The 16,811-nt window shown below is 55.1% G+C and overlaps 3 protein-coding genes across 3 annotated transcripts; all 3 read right to left on the bottom strand.

The window, feature by feature from the left end:
- LOC112637859 lies at positions 1-1,275 on the bottom strand. Its single transcript, XM_025408519.1, has one exon. The coding sequence runs from the start codon at positions 1,273-1,275 to the stop codon at positions 1-3; it is 1,275 nt and encodes a 424-aa protein (XP_025264304.1).
- A 9,740-nt stretch (positions 1,276-11,015) lies between these two features.
- Positions 11,016-13,472, bottom strand: LOC112637858. The gene has a single exon (XM_025408518.1). The coding sequence runs from the start codon at positions 13,470-13,472 to the stop codon at positions 11,016-11,018; it is 2,457 nt and encodes an 818-aa protein (XP_025264303.1).
- A 981-nt stretch (positions 13,473-14,453) lies between these two features.
- On the bottom strand, positions 14,454-16,016 carry LOC112637857. The gene has a single exon (XM_025408517.1). It carries the CDS (start codon positions 16,014-16,016, stop codon positions 14,454-14,456), a length of 1,563 nt encoding a protein of 520 aa, XP_025264302.1.
- Between the last annotated feature and the right edge of the window lie 795 nt (positions 16,017-16,811).

Below are 16,811 nucleotides of genomic sequence, written 5' to 3'. Positions count from 1 at the left end.
TTACAGGATCTTACGCACGACGTTCGTCAACGGATTGTACTCCACCACGCGATCGTGAATGATTAGACAGTACGCCGTGGTGTTAGAAGGAACGTTGTCCTTGCAGTCGAATTCTAGACGAACGTCCACAGTGGCGCTTTTAATCGCTTCGTTTTGGCGGGAACAATCTATCATCGCGAGCGGGCCGCAGTATAGAAATTTATTCATGGTCAGGAGCATCTCGTCGCTCGCGGATCCGTAATACGTTCGTCGAAATCTCGCGTAGGCGTCGTACAGTACGGCGATCTTGTTCTTATTGAAGTCCAAATTCATATCGTCGTACGGATAGAAGTCGGAATTGAGATACAACTTTACGTTGGTCAGATTGCACGCGTCGAATCTGGAAGCGTCCTGCGACAGGACGTTCTTCCTTCCGGTCTGCAACGCGAAGATGACGTAACGCGGTTTCTCGAGCTGCGTGGCCGCTTTTACGGCCCACGAGTGTTTGGTCGTGCTCTGCAGGAGCGGAAACTCGTAGAGATCCCACGAGCGAAAGGGCGCGCTCAGATATCTGCCGCTGTCCAACGTGCACAACAGCGATAATTTGTTGACGTCATTCAGCACCACGTGCGGCACGCGCCACTGTATCTGAGCGAGCTCGACTCTCGGCTCGAATTCCTCGCGCGATATCAGACAATTGTTGTCGTTTCGCGCTCTTATCAGAATCAGCTCGTGACGCGCGTTGATGACGACGCGCCTGTAATCCTCGCAGAAACCTAGCAGCGTGTCGAGAGGAACGCAGAAGTTGAAGTCGCCCGTCGACGCGACGCCGCTCGGTCCAGTCGCGAGATCCCATCCGGCGTTCTTCAAGATCTTGCCTCGTTTGGCCGTCAGCGAGACGTAGTTCTTGATCGTGCTGGTTATTCCGACGTTGCGATTACGATCGATCTCCACGCCATCGAGCTCGTAACGTATCTCCTCGAACATAAAGGCGACGCAATTGTTCACGAGCCACGCCGGCGTCGAGGGCACGGACGGCTCCTTAGAGGCCGAGGCGGACTTACCCGATTCGCCGCTCGACGCGGGCGGCGGATTATTCTTCGCGTGCAGTCTACCTTCGACGTAGAGAAAACTCTCGCACGGCAGCGTGTATAGGTCCTGCTGTTGTATGGGTATTCGTATCTCGTCGCTGTATCCGAAAGTGGTGTTGGCGTACGGATTGTACGTGTGACTCTCGATCTTCACGATGCGATCGTCGAAGACGGGTTCCCCGCCGATGCTCAGAATGTCCCTCATGTCGTCGTCGTCGTCGTCGAACTATCGCGCGGCTCTCGGCACGACGAAACCCATGGATCGCAGAAAAGCGACGTTGACCGCGGACAATCTCCCGAACGCTCCTCTCTCTCGGGCGCGCGACTCGAGTTCCCGCGACGCGATCGCGGTCACCGCCGCGACGTGACGTCGCGACGCTAGATTCGCGCACGACGAGCATCGCCCCGTCTCGCCGCGCGCTCTCTATCGTCTGCGCCGCACGTGCAGTCGAATCGAGATCTCCTCGCCGCGGAAATCGATCAATCGACCGTCCTGATCGACGACGCGCAGCGATACGTCGGTCACGAGTCGCGCGATGACCGGCAGATAAATGATCTGCCTCGGGATCTCCGACACTTTGTATCCCGGCGGGACGTTCGGCGCGAATTCGTGTATCGCGTGAGCGGATCTCCCGTTCACGTACGCGCCCGTCGTCAGGTTGCACTCCACGCGAATCGTGTTAACCACGATAATGCTCACGGGCTCGTCGGACGCGTACCATTTGTTCGGCCGCAATACGCGAGACTGGGAGAAACCTAACAACGATCCGATATTGTCCGGTTTGGTGAAATTAATTCGGTACGCGCATTTGATTTCGCTTCTCATGGTATTGTCGTTGCCGCGTAGCGCGAGAACGCGATCGCCGCTCTCGTCCTCCGCGTCCTCGACGTCGTACAGATATTCCTCGTCGTCGTCGTCGTCGCTGGCGCTGGCGCCATCGCCGCCTTCTCTCCCTCCGGTACTCGCGCTCGGCGGTCGTCGCCGTCTTCGAAGAATCGCGGCTCTCAGGTACGCGCTTATATCGCACAGCTCGTAGGATCCGATCGGGATCGCGATCGTCTCGTCGTTGTCGTCGAAGTAAAATTTATTGTTCGAGGAATTCACGTTCGGAATCGTGTTGTAGGTCTCGAAATTGGTCAGGCCGAGCTTGTAATCGTCGTCGCTCAGATCGAGAGGCGGAAAGTAACTCGCCGTGAGAACGTTGCTTCTTCCGGTCAGCGTGAGAATCAGCGACATGACGACGCGCGCTATCGCCGTTAGAGACCGAAGGGCTTCCTCCTTCCTCCTCCCCAATCGACTCGTCGAAGGAAGTGCAGGCACAATTGTCCGCAGACGCTCTGATCGTACGTCTGTTGGGAGTCGCGATTGTACGCGACGCGCGTGTCGCGTCCGAGATAACGCGCGAGTTCTCGAGGCGGCCGAAGATTGCCGAAAGCGTCGAAGTAGATAGCGTCTTTTCCCCTTTTAGCGTACGCCACCCAATGCGTGCCCGGCCCCGAGGCGTCGTCCAGGTTCACGATACCACTCTCGTCGCGACGAACTCGCGCCGGCAACGCGTCGCGCATGAATACACCTCTGAAGTGACGCACGCGAGCGCGTTTGGCCGCGCTGTTCAACTGTTCGTTCGTCGTGACGCCGATCGGAGCTACGACGTCGTCTAACGCGCGCGAAGACGCGACTTTTTTTTTCTTCCTCTTCCTCCTAACCGTTCGTCCGCCTCGTCTCGCGATGCTTCCGCCGCGTTTGTAAGGCGCGAGATACAAACCGCGGCCCTCCATCGTTCGATTGTGTCGCTGCAGCTCCTCCAATTGCCGACGCACGGCCTTACCGTCGTTCACCATCTTCGCCACGCCGGCCGCTCCGCCGATCAGCGATCCTAAAGCTCCGAGCGCCGGCAACAGCGGCAGGAAGCTGCCGCGTTTCGCCGCGGGAAGAACCCGTCCTCTCGTCATCGTCCTCCTCCTCGTCGTGGTCGTTCTTCTCTTGCCGCCCCCGCCGCTCTTTCTCGCGCCTCTTCGCGCTCCAGCCATATCCATTCCTAGTTTCGTCTTCGCCTTCATAGCCGCCCATACGGCCGACGCCGCCACTCTCTCGCCGAGGGTCGAATCCCCGGCCCGGATACGCTCGAACGCTCTCGCTCCGAGCGTCCGATCCGCGACGTGCCGATCGGCGAGATCGTCGCTCCGCGAATAGGCGACGTCGTGCTCGCGGCAAGCCGCGTCCAGTGGATTGACGCCTCGATCGCCTCGCGCGAGCCGCTTAGCGAGACGAGTACCGGGACCGCAGAACTGATATCCCGGTATATGTAGTTCGAACGGAAGAGCGTTTATAGTTCTATTGAGCAAACCGCTACCGCCGACGACTTCCGTCGCGGCGTCCTCGGCGTATCTCATACGCCTCGATCGTCGACACGCTCATCATCATCACGCCATTTCCTTCTCCCGGCACATGCCGCAATCTTTGACGCACGGCGGCGGACCGTCGATGTGCGTTCGTTGCCACGGCTGATTGTGATGCTTGTGACAGAGGCGATAACGCTGCACGTCCGGATCGTCCTGCAGATGTACGGGCAATCTCTCCCACAATCGATCGACGAAATCGCCGTACTTGTCCAGCAGAAGCTTCTTCGGAACGTACTGCAACTGATCGACGTTGAGTCCGAGAATATCGTAATCGTTCACCAATAGAATAAACATGACGAAGCGTCGCGCGCGCGCGCGTAACTCTATCGCGTCACCGTCGATCGGACACGCCTAACTGCGCGATCGTTTTTTTTCTCCCTCTATATATATCCGTTCGCGAGGACGAATCCGCGCTCGTTGCTCGCGCGCGCGAGTCTGCGCACTGTGACGCAGATTCGCTCGCGACAACGAGGAAGAATCGCGAGAGGAGAGAGAGAGAAAACGATGCGTTTCGTGCGTCAACCGATCGCGATAAGAGTGTCCAACGTCGACGGTAAGACGCGCTCGATGAACGAGGAACCGCGAAGACACGGTAATCTGTTACCGACCGCGATCCGCTGCGTAATCTGCGGTCCCTCTAATTGCGGTAAAACGAACGTGCTGATAAGCCTTCTGGAGAGCCCGCACGGCGTGCGATTCGAGAACGTGTACGTTTACTCGAAATCGTTGCATCAGCCTAAATATCGATATCTGGAGAAATTGTTGAAACCTATGAGGATATCGGTTACTTCACGTATTCGAACAACGTCGACGTCATCCCACCTAGCGAGGCGTCGCCGAACTCGATATTCGTGTTCGACGACGTGGCCTGCGACAAACAGGATGTCGTGAGAGAGTACTTCGCCATGGGACGTCACGCGAAGATCGATTGCTTCTATCTGTGCCAATCGTACGCTAAGATACCCAAACATCTGATACGCGACAACGCGAATCTATTGATACTCTTTAAGCAGGATGGCAGCACTAATCTGAAACACGTGCACAGCGATCACGTGAACACCGATATGCCGTACGAGGATTTTCACGCGCTGTGTCGCGCGTGTTGGAAATACCGATACGGTTTTCTAGTGATCGACAAAGATAGCGCGCTGCGCAACGGCAGATACAGGTGAGGGTTCAACGATTACGCCGTGCCGTAGAGCGTCGCGTGCGTCGTCGTCGTCGTCGAGGATGAGTCGGTCTTCTCGAGACGGTGGCGATCGTAGAGGGGAGAGAGATAAGAGAAGGCGAAACGTCGAGAAATGACGCGCGCGATGACGGACGTCGACAGACGCGAGAAAACCGCGATAGAGATAGCGAGAACGCGCGCGTCGATTCGCAGGAAGCACAGAGCGTTGAAGACCGGAAAGATGGAGAGCGATAGCGCTCTGGAGACGCGTTTCAAACCGATCGTCGAGCCGTTGCGACGCATCGCCGAGCGCGTCGGAGACGATTCCGCGCGAGGCGCGAGCGCGCGAGAGAGGGAACCGGCGAAGAGCGAGATCGACGAGACGTTCGCGCGAGGCGTCAAGAGAACGGTGGCGTCGGAGGAGGAGGAGGACGACAAAGAAGAGGCCGAGGAGAGCGCGTTACCGCCGCCGCCGCCGTCCGCGAAAGGATTCAAAACTAAGCGATCTCGCCGTCTGAACGCGACGACTTCCATGCCCGTGGGAGCGCCGGACGCGTCTCCCGCGCAGCGGCGCGAATTCGCGAGCGGAGACCTCTTCGCGCAGCCGTCCGTCGAGGAGACGTTCGAGACGAGCGACGACGTCTTTCTCGGATCGCCGACGACGCTCGAAACGTCCGTGAGACAATCTCTGCGGACTCCTCGAGGGCGAGACATCCTGCGCGATCAATTGGGCCCGTTGGCGCGAAAGTACGTGGGCGCTCTTCTCGGCGGCGGCGCGCCGAGCGATTTCGATCACGTTTACGGAGTCTACTTTGCCGACGCGGGCACTATGCTCGGGGACAAGCGATTCGACGTAGGCGCCGACGACGCGATATTCGTGGACGGAGTCAGATACGCCGGTACTTACGGTCTGTACGAATTGATCTTCAAGAGAATTCCCGACGATTTCAAGTACACCGAGAGAGACAAAGCCGCGTACAGGAGCATACTTCTACAAACTAACGCTCACAGGCGCGAGCACAATATTCGCATGCCCGTACTGGGAAACAAGGGATACAAGTACAAGCACGTCATAGCTCCGATCCTGCGGACGGACAGTCCGAGGAAGAAGATCGGCGGGGGTCGCGTGCCGCGGGCTATGCGCGCGACCCGCGACACCGTGGACTACGTTCACTGGGACGATCCGAACGAATTGGTGGATCGTCTAAGATTGCTGGACGCTTCTCGTCAAGCCGGCAACAACGCTCACGACAACGAGATCCTGTCGATAATCGAGGAGCTCCGCGAGGCGGGTGAGATGACTGTGAGACCGATCGCGGCGACGCGCGCCTCATTCGACGGCGCGATGTTCACGAGCAAGTTCGGAGTGTCGACGCGGAGAAGACGCGGTCGCGACGCGACGAGCGCTAGATTGCGCGCGAGCGTGGAATCTCTGCGAAATTACGTGCGCGATAACGCGCTGTGCCTGACCGTCTCCGATTTCTTCCTCGCGTCGCCATTACGACGCGCGGCATCTCAAGATACGAGAAGTGGCCTGGCCGACCGACAATCACGACGCGACGAACAAGAGTTACGTCGAAAGCGTTATGCACGCGGTGAGAGCGAACGTGACGAATAATCGCCAGCTTTATCGCGAGCGCGAGAACGCGAGCAGATAACAACGCGGCCTCGACGGCGCAGAAATTCGTCGCTCTGAGCAAGAAGATCGACGCTCTCGAGAGCGCCGCGACCGAGAGATCGAGCGCTCTGGAAGCCGACTTTACGCGGATTCGCGCGAGGGGGAGCGCTCTCGAGAATCGACTGCAAACGCTGGAGAATCTGCAGGAGCTCGCCGCGACGAGGATCGAGACCGTCGAGGCGGAAGATCGGCCTCGCGCGCGGTCGTCGACAAGCGACTGGACGATCTGGAGAGCTCCGTCGAGACGAATCGGACGAACGGGGACGCGTCGAGCAAACTGTCGCGCGAACTGGGACCTCCGTCGCGCGGCTCAAGGAGATCGGCGAGAAAACGGAGAAGCGAAACGAACCTGCGCGGAGGAGAACGGCCGCGACGGACGGACAACGGCGACGAGGGCTGCGGCGGGCGGCGGCTGGCGATTCCTAAAACGATCGATCCGAATAAGGTAATCTACAACTGGCGCTAAAACTCCAGATAAGCACAGTCAAAGAGAGGGTAGGAAAAAAAATAGAGACGGCGAGATGAGCGCCGCGAAACGNAACCCTGTCGAACAATTTGTAAAACATCTCGTAAAGCCGATACGCTACATTCACCTCCTCTTGCCTCCGACAAGTATCCGGACTAATATAACCACGGCGCGTATCGGCGTGCTTCGATATCGCGTCAAATTGGTTCGATTTTATGTTCAACAAAATATGTAAAAAGAAGTAGAAGACAACGCAAGGCGCCGTCTAAGCGATATCTTTGTGATTGCAGATCGGCGCGCATTATTTTTTGTACGAATGAAGAATAATGTTTTTTGTAGAGAATAAAAAAAATCATTTTTTTTGTACGAATAAAGAATCATTTCTTCTTCGATCACCTCTCTTAGCGCGTCCTAAGTATCTTTCTCTCCCTTTTCTAATTTTTTGTTTCGTTTGTTTCTTTTTTTAAAAAAAAAAAGTTCGTTCTCTCCGATGGAGCGTGGGGTTAATAACGTTTAATATAACGCTTAGTATAACGCTTAGTATAACGCTTAGTATAACGCTTAACATAATGAAGTAATTACACGGCCGATACGCGAGTGAGCTTGTGGTGGGGGGGAGGAACTTGAAGTAGTCGGCGAACCTTATATTACAACATTATATTAGAACATCCTAATATAATGTTCGAGAGAACGCGGAGGGTCTTCGAGTTCTCCTCCCTGTTTGCTGATCGCGCGACTATCGACGATGGATACGACACGGCGATTACAATATACCATTGTTAAACATATATGATTGAAAAATACGATTATTAAATGTACGACTATTATATACGGGGTGGACCCATTTTAAATGATCCACTCGAATATCTCTTAGGGAAAGCCTGCAATCAAAAATGACTTCAGTAAAAGTTGTATATACGAACGATATATACGAACGACCTGTGAGAACGACCAAAGAATGACCTGCGAACCGATACGGAGTGCGAAGAGCTACTTCTTAATGCTCTCGGGAACGACGTAAATAAACGGTCTTACAAAAACATGCCCGTTTAAGCTCATATCGAACGACCATTTAAAAATAAAGTAGCTGCAAAAACATGATTTGTGAATGAATGTATCGCGATCTCGAGCCTTACGCTTACCCGTATAACCGCGCCCGAACAAGGCGAAACGATCGCGGGGGTTCATTCGTGAATGAACCGTAAGCAAACCGTAAGAACCGTAAGAACCTAAGAACCATAAGAACCATAAGAACCATAAGAACCGTAAGAACCATAAGCGAACCGTAAGCGAACCGTAAGCGAACCGTAAGCGAACCGTAAACGACCTAGGAATCGACCTAGGAATCGACCATAAATGACCCATAAATACCCCTGTAAGAGGGAGTATACGAGTATGGACAGGAATATTGAGAGGCACCTGCGAATCAACCATAAATACCCCCCGGCATAATGGATTATATGAATACAGAGAAACGCCCGCGAATCAACCATAAATACCCCCCGGCATAATAGAGTGTATGAATACAGAGAAACGCCCGCGAATCAACCATAAATACCCCCCGGCATAATGAATTATATGAATATGGGGGAGACAAAATTACGACTACGATTACGACGACGATTACTACGACGACGACGACGACGACGACGAATCTCTCGTGAAGATGCGGCGCGCCCGATCGGCGAAACAAGCTCAGTTCGCGAGAGCGACGATGAGTTTTGACGCGCGCAAGGGGAAGGGAGGCGACGCGGGCGAAGATCAATCTTAAGGGATAACTTTGCATGTGATAGTAGTCTACTTCAATAATGCATAGTCTTCCAGGGAAGACGCCGTTCTTCGACTCCGTCCTTCGGCGCCGTCCTTCGACGCCGTCCTCCGACGCTGTCCTTCGACGCCGTCCTCCGACACCGTCCTTCGACGAGACGTCGAGATCGACGAGACGTCTGAAATACGTAAAGCTGCGTATTAATGATAATAATACGTATCGAGAGACGCGAAAGGAAAGAACGGCGCGTTATACCAGAAGTGATCAGTACCTCGGTTAAAATCCTTCGTCCTCCGTACGGATGGAGCTCGTTTCCTCGAGCGAGCTCGCGTCACAGTACCATATCTCCACGGGAGAATCGTCGTCACAGAAATCCTCGGTTTTAAACGCGCGATCCGAGACGAGCGGCTCCATGTCGAACAATCTTCTTAGTCGAAAGATGTCGGCGTAGATATTAGGGGAGCGCCTCTCCCATTCTCTATAGGACGGCCGGTCGCACCATAAGGAGTTTAAGAATCGCCGTTGCTTCAGTCTCGCCTGTCGTATCCTATGTCGGCGACGTATGTTGACGAATCCACAGATCTCAACCTCATTCTCGAACTGTGAAAAAAAAAATATACGTAGTATTTTTTCCTCGAAGGAGAGCGAAAGAATAAAGAGACGAATGAGTACTTACGTTCCACGTTACGGCTATATTGAGGATCGCATCCATGAGATTTCTGATGTACTTTATCTTCCACAAGCACATCCACGGCGTGAACGTGCATTCGCGAAGCATCCTCCGCAATCGCGAAATTTCATCGCTGCTCGTCGTTCGCGTGAAAAAAATAACTCCGAGAATGAATGCTGGATACGTTAGGAACACTGGACGCACTGAGAACACTCGCGATATCAGACGCACTCAACAACGGGATCGCGAGACTCATTCTGAGGAAAAAACGGTCTCTCGGCGCTGATTTATATCTGCGATATCGCTATCGCCGAGTCTTTGTGATTCCGTCGAATGCTAATGCTAACGCCGTAATCTAAAGCGATATGAAAAAAATCGCGCAATGCGGAAATATAACGAGGTAATTTAATTTAATGAGGCGCGATAAATTCTCGATTGCTCCGGAGGAAGTGCCGGAAAAAAATACGTTCAACCGCGTACGCGCGATACGAGTTTATTCGCTGATTGTTCGCGAGCGGATCCGGCAAGAAATTGCGCGAACGTGGAGGATAGGCCAGTGCAGTGAAACTCGTGATAATCACACAAAACAATAGTTTATTAGAGTTCAACGATGACCGTGACAAGTGTACAGTGCAACGAGCGGTACGACAAGCGAAGCGGTTAAACTCGCGGGAGATCGCGAGCGGCGAGACAGATCGAGCGTGCGGAAAATCAAAGTCCGAGAAGAATAGCGGTTGTCGTTTAATATTTGCGGTTTGACTGAGCGGTAAGATTAAGCGGTATGGTAAGCGAAAAGTGCGAGACTTCCGCGTGCCCTCTCGCTGGGCTCATTATATACCGGGCGGATTTTTGGGCCCCGTCGCGACGTGGCCCAATTAACTTTAAAGTTTGGCGGTGACCTCATGGCGCCGCGCATAATTGGCCGCCGATGAGGTCAGGAAATAGCGTTGTGACGTTTGCCATGCGCACGACCTTTTTCGATCAGCTGATTGGCCATCAGCTGATCGTGACGTATGGGCGCGCATGCCCGTATGTTGTTTTAGTTTTGACGGCGGTTGACAATGTTATTGTCAATCGCTTAATTTCAAGCGTTTTTAGGCGGTGCAAAAACGAGCGGTGACTCGAACGTTCGAGTTTTTGTTTACCGAACGAAGGCTCGAGAAAGTTCTCGATGCCCGTTAGATTTGAAATACGGATTTTAGCAACGCGAAATTTTACATTGAGATAATCGATTACGCATTTCGAACATCCCGCCCGCCTCGTCAGCGCGTGACGAAATTCGCGAGTATGAACGGGGACGGACAGATGTCGCAAGCGGTTCAATTGGCGGTATCTGGATCGCGATCGATGAATGGAATGTGTGACGCAATACGACAACACGTGTTGTTCAGTTGATTTCTATCTTTCGCGAGACTGAGAGTTGCGGTAGTGAAATACGGTGATATTTACAGTGAAATAATGAAAAGTAATGCGATGTGAAGTGCAATGATTAATGGGGATCAATTGTGCATCGCTCGGGGATGCACAATGTACAGTGAGTGGGTGACTAGTGATATGCGAATGAGGAAATCGCGGCGAGAACGCGAGATGGACGACGGACAGCTGTAATGAAAAATATATACACGATATATACAATATGTACAATATAGTGAGGCGCGCAAGACTCTACGCAACGCGGGGAGAATAGTGCCCGAGCATTATTCGTCTACGGACGCGCGAGCCTCCTTGACTCCCGGTAAAAGGACGAGTTTTACGACTGGCCGAACGAGATCCGAGGTGGAGGTGCGGACAGTCACAACGCGGACCGTGCCATCGCTTCCTGGATGCAGCGCGAGTATTCGCGGGAAGGCGGGGTCATCTCCGAACGGAGGAGGCACAATGCTCCGACCTCCGGAGCGGGCTCGGAGTTGAGCCATTTTGATCGAGGTGCCAAGGCGTGGACATACTCCTGAGACCATCGCTGCCAGAAGTGGTCACGCATTCGTTGCAGCAGCTGCCACCGGGATAGGGCGTTCGGAGGCCGTTCGGCTAATGAGGGCTCTGGGACCGCCAGTAGAGGGGCGCCTATTAGGAGATGCCCTGGAGTCAATGCGGTGATGTCGTCGGGGTCATCTGAGAAAGCCTGCAATGGACGAGAATTTAAACATGCTTCGATTTGTGAAAGAAGAGTACTCATCTCCTCGAAGGTGAGCGTAGTCTCTCCTATCACCCGTCGCAGGTGATGTTTCATGGATTTCACCGCCGCTTCCCAGAGGCCTCCGAAGTGCGGCGCGGCGGGAGGATTGAAGCGCCAGGATATTCCTTCCTTGGCGACTTCCCGAGAGATGCGACGGCCGTCGGAAGATGACGCGCGGAAGAATTCTCGGAGTTGGTTGTCCGCCCCGATGAAGTTAGTTCCGCAGTCCGAGTACATTTCCTCGCACAGTCCGCGACGGGAAACGAACCTGCGGAATGCTGCGAGGAAGGCGTCAGAGGAGTAGTCAGATACTACCTCAAGATGGACGGCTCTGGAACAGAGGCAGACGAACACGGCTATGAACGCCTTGTGAGCTCGATGTCCTCGCCCCTTGGAAGTGCGGAGGAATATCGGGCCAGCGTAATCGACTCCTGTCCTCAGGAAAGGGCGTGCTGGAGTGACTCGCCCCCGAGGGAGGTCGGCCATGAGGGGCCGTGGAGTGTGGGCTCGCCAGCGGGTGCATGTCACGCACCAGTGCAGTATCCGCTTGATTACGGCTCGACCTTGCGGCACCCAGAAGCGGAGGCGAAGGAGCCCCAAAGTGAGCTGAGTGCCTCCATGAAGCGTCCGGCGGTGACAAGACTCTATCACGAGCTTGGTGAGCCATGAAGTGGGCGGCGCTATCATAGGATGTCGTTCATCGTAAGTGAGTATTGCGTGTTTCAGACGGCCGCCGACGCGCAGGATCCCGTCGTCGTCGAGGAATGGATGCAGCCTGGCCAGGTGGCTACCGCGAGGCACTGGGCGAGACTCTCGTACGGCGGCTAGTTCAACGGCGTAGTGGATCCCTTGGACGATTCTCAGCCAGCGAATGAGGGAGGCGTCGAGCTCGTCCGAGAGCAGGGCGACGCTGGGAGGATGACGAGCGGTCCGGCGCCAACGAAGACACCAAGCAGAGACACCTAAGAGCCTATGCAGTGTCGAGAACTGTAGGAGTATTTCAGGCTCCGGTCTGACCTTGCTGATGGCCGTTAATACCGTGGTTTTTGTTTCAGGAACGCTGACCATTGATGCCTCGTCGCTGGCTGGCCATAGTGACGAGTCGCCGAGAAGCCAGCCGGGGCCCTCCCACCATAGGGGGTGGTTCAGCAGATCCCTCGGAGCGATCCCTCTGGAAGCACAATCGGCAGGATTCTCTTGACCCGGGACGTGTCGCCACTGCGCTTCGGGGAGCCGCTCCTGGATCAGCGACACTCTATTGGCCACGTAGGTTTTCCACCGTGAAGCATGACCCTTGATCCAGTGGAGGACAACCTTGGAGTCGGACCAGAGATATACTGGCGCCGACACCTCCAGTGATGACCGGAGGTGGTACACGAGGTTGGTCAGCAAGGAGGCAGCGCAGAGTTCCAGCCGTGGGAGCGTCACGGGCTTAATCGGCGCGACCTTGCTTTTCGCGGCCAGTAAGTGGATGGACGTCTCTTCCGTACTGGGCACGCGAAGGTAGACGACGGCCGCGTATCCACGCTCAGACGCGTCGGCGAAGCCGTGGATCTCGACCGTCGGATCCTGTTGAGTGACACCCAGCCAGCGCCTTATTCGGAGGCGCTCCAGCAAATGGAGCTCGGAGAGGAGGCGCTGCCAAGACTGAGCGTCCTCCGCTGGGAGCGGAGAGTCCCAGTCCAGCCTTTTCAACCATGCTGACTGGATTAAGATCTTGGCGCGGATGATCACAGGAGCGAGCCATCCCAAAGGGTCGAATAGCCGTGCCGTTTCCGCCAGGACTCGCCTCTTAGTGAATTCGCCAGTGCTTCGAGGCTGGATGGCGAAGGAGAAGTCGTCGCTGGCCGGATGCCAACGCAGGCCTAAGGTGGAGTGTACCTCGCTCTCCCAGGAATGGTATGCCTGTTTGAGTCGGTGATCGGGAGGAACACCCTCAAGGATGGCCTCGCTATTGGCGGCCCATTTCCGCAGCGGAAACCCGCCCGCCGTGCAGAGCTCTCGGAGCTCCGTCTGCAGGGCGTCTCCGACCGCGTGCTGCAAGGTGTCCGACCCGGTGATCACGTCGTCCATGTAGCAGTCATGGCGCAGAGCGGTTGCTCCCTTCGGGGCTCGTGCCTCTTCGTCGGCCGCCAATTGTTGGAGAGTGCGGACAGCGAGGAACGGAGCACAGGCGAGCCCGTAGGTCACGGTGTTGAGCTCGTACTCTTGGATCTTGCCGGAAGCCTTTGGACGCCAGAGTATCCGCTGGAAGCGACGATCTTCAGGGTGGACGAGTATCTGCCGGAACATCTTCTCGATGTCGGTGACGAACACGAAGCGGTGCCGGCGCCAGCGAAGGAGGACATCAGCTAGTGCTGGCAGTAAGTTGGCGCCGATCAGCAGATGTCGATTGAGGGAGTCCCCCGAGGCGATACGCTGCGACCCGTTGAAGACGACGCGGAGCTTGCTGCAGGAGTTGGACTGGCGGAGGACTCCGTGGTGAGGTAGGTAGCATCCTGCGGTACCGACCGTAGTCACAGGACTCATGTGTTTCAGGTCCTCGTACTCCTGCATAAACTCCCGATACCGGACGCCGAACTCAGGATCTCTCTTGCTCCGAAGGTCCATCGCTGACAAGAGGCTTTCAGCCGGTTTACGGGTTCCACCAAGCGACGTTGGCGGGGAAGAAAACGGCAGTCGTACTACATATCTTCCGGACGCAGTTCGCTGGTGAGTACTTATGAAGAGGGTCTCGCACTCTTGATCCTCTGGTATAAGGGCAACAGGGGAGGGGGGTTCCCTTTCCTGTTCCCAAAAGCTGTGCACAAGCTGATTGAGCTCTTGGTCGACAGTGCACTGCAAGGAGTTACGGAGTCCTTGGAAGGGTGCTGCGCTGGACCCTCCTGACAGGATCCATCCCAGGGCTGTTTTCTGGGCGACGGGATCTTGAGGACCACCCTTGCGAAGGCCGACCTCAAGGATGGCTGAGCAGACTTCCGCGCCCAACAATAGTTCTACCGGATCGAGCTCCTGATACCTGGGGTCGGCGAGCTCAAGACCATGAACGTGAGGTCAGGAGGGGAGGTTCTTCACCGAAGAACCCTGATAGGCCGACAGGCGCGGTAACACGAAGGCGACGGCCTTGAGTTTGGCCCCGGTGATCATCGAGGAGAGACTGAGTGCCACTCTCCCGCGGGTTGACCCGGATCGTGACTCGCCGATGCCGATTATGGACACTGAGGAGCGGGAGCGGGGAAGTCTCAGCCGTTGGACCAGTGCTTCGGAGATGATCGACACCTCGGATCCTTGATCGAGCATCGCTCGGACCGGATGAAGATCCCCGGCGCGGTCAGTGAGATGCACGCGAGCTGTCGCGAGGAGGATCGCTTTACGCTCAGATGAGGGGTGCATCGCAGACAGGGCGTTCACCTCGTTGGAGGAGGGCGAAGTGTACGCGTCGTGCAGTGTAGTGTGGTGCTTGCTCTTGCACGTCAGACAGGTCTTCACAGACTGGCACTTGAAGATCATGTGGTTCCCGAGACAGTTGTAGCACAGTCTACCCTGCTCTACAAAGGACTTTCGGTCTATCGCGGACTTCGCCTTGAAGTCGTTACACTGCATGAGGGTGTGCTTCCCCTGGCACAGTGCGCACTTCAAGTGATCGGATCCGGTCTTCGTGTGGTGAGCTTTCGCGGTTCGCGACGCGCCATCGGAGGTTGGTTGCGATACTCGCGGCCTCGCGGCATTTAGCGTGAGAATGCGCTTAGCGATGAAGCTGACGAGGGCGCCGTGGTCTGGCGGATCAGTGGAGTCGCAGGTCGAGGACTCCCATTCCATCCGTGTACGCGAATCGAACAATTCGACGGTGAGAAAATTGAGGAGATCCATACCGTGGGAGTTGATGGGTCTCCCTATACTCTCCTGCGCGTTCACCGCGGTCGTTACGGCGTTGTGAATGCGACCGAGTTCTCCCGCTGACTCGCACTTCATTTTGGGAACGGAGGTGAACGCGGCGAAATTAGAACGGATAAGCTCCCTTTTGTTTTTGAAGTGCTTGCACAAAATCGTCCAAGCGCGATGGTAATTATCACCGGTCACCGTTAATGATTTTATCAATTTTTCAGCGGCTCCCTTGACACAAGACCGGAGGTAGTGAAATCGCTCGATGTCGGAGACTGACTCATTCGCCCCGATGACTGATTGGAAGAGGTCGCGGAATGACGGCCATTCTTCGTAAGATCCCGCAAACGTCGGAAGCTTGATGCGCGGCAACGAGGTTTTAGGAGCCCGATCGTGGTCCGGCTCGCCTCTGAGCGCGGCGGGCGTCTCGCCCTTAAGCTTCTCAGCGTAGCTGGTCAGCGTGCTACGTTGTGTCACGTAAGTATTCTCCGCGACTTCAATAAAATCAGATACAGCGTACTCACTCTCCTGATACTTGTCCTTCAGCGCCGCACGAATGAGCTCATGCTGGGTCTCCATTTTTTGCCAGAGATTGTCCAGGATGCCGAGGCGAGCTTGGATGGCGTCGCGGGTGATGTTGCTCACGCCCATCTTCCTCAGATTGTCCACGGCGCGGGAGATCCGACCATGAATGTCGTGCTGTGCTTCCAGCAGCACCTTCACTTCAGCACTCATGTCTAATGTTCCTTTTGTCTTTTCAGAGGTCACTTCACTCCACCAACTGCACGAGAGGATCACTCACGAAACAGCGGACGCGGATGATGGTAAAATATCCGGCTCGAAGGACCAGAAATGTTCGCGAGCGGATCCGGCAAGAAATTGCGCGAACGTGGAGGATAGGCCAGTGCAGTGAAACTCGTGATAATCACACAAAACAATAGTTTATTAGAGTTCAACGATGACCGTGACAAGTGTACAGTGCAACGAGCGATACGACAAGCGAAGCGGTTAAACTCGCGGGAGATCGCGAGCGGCGAGACAGATCGAGCGTGCGGAAAATCAAAGTCCGAGAAGAATAGCGGTTGTCGTTTAATATTTGCGGTTTGACTGAGCGGTAAGATTAAGCGGTATGGTAAGCGAAAAGTGCGAGACTTCCGCGTGCCCTCTCGCTGGGCTCATTATATACCGGGCGGATTTTTGGGCCCCGTCGCGACGTGGCCCAATTAACTTTAAAGTTTGGCGGTGACCTCATGGCGCCGCGCATAATTGGCCGCCGATGAGGTCAGGAAATAGCGTTGTGACGTTTGCCATGCGCACGACCTTTTTCGATCAGCTGATTGGCCATCAGCTGATCGTGACGTATGGGCGCGCATGCCCGTATGTTGATTTAGTTTTGACGGCGGTTGACAATGTTATTGTCAATCGCTTAATTTCAAGCGTTTTTAGGCGGTGCAAAAACGAGCGGTGACTCGAACGTTCGAGTTTTTGTTTACCGAACGAAGGCTCGAGAAAGTTCTCGATGCCCGTTAG

Source organism: Camponotus floridanus, unplaced genomic scaffold (genome assembly GCF_003227725.1).
Source record: "Camponotus floridanus strain SB8 unplaced genomic scaffold, Cflo_v7.5 scaffold212, whole genome shotgun sequence".
Lineage (NCBI taxonomy): Eukaryota > Metazoa > Arthropoda > Insecta > Hymenoptera > Formicidae > Camponotus > Camponotus floridanus.
This window is presented reverse-complemented; position numbering and strand designations above follow the sequence as displayed.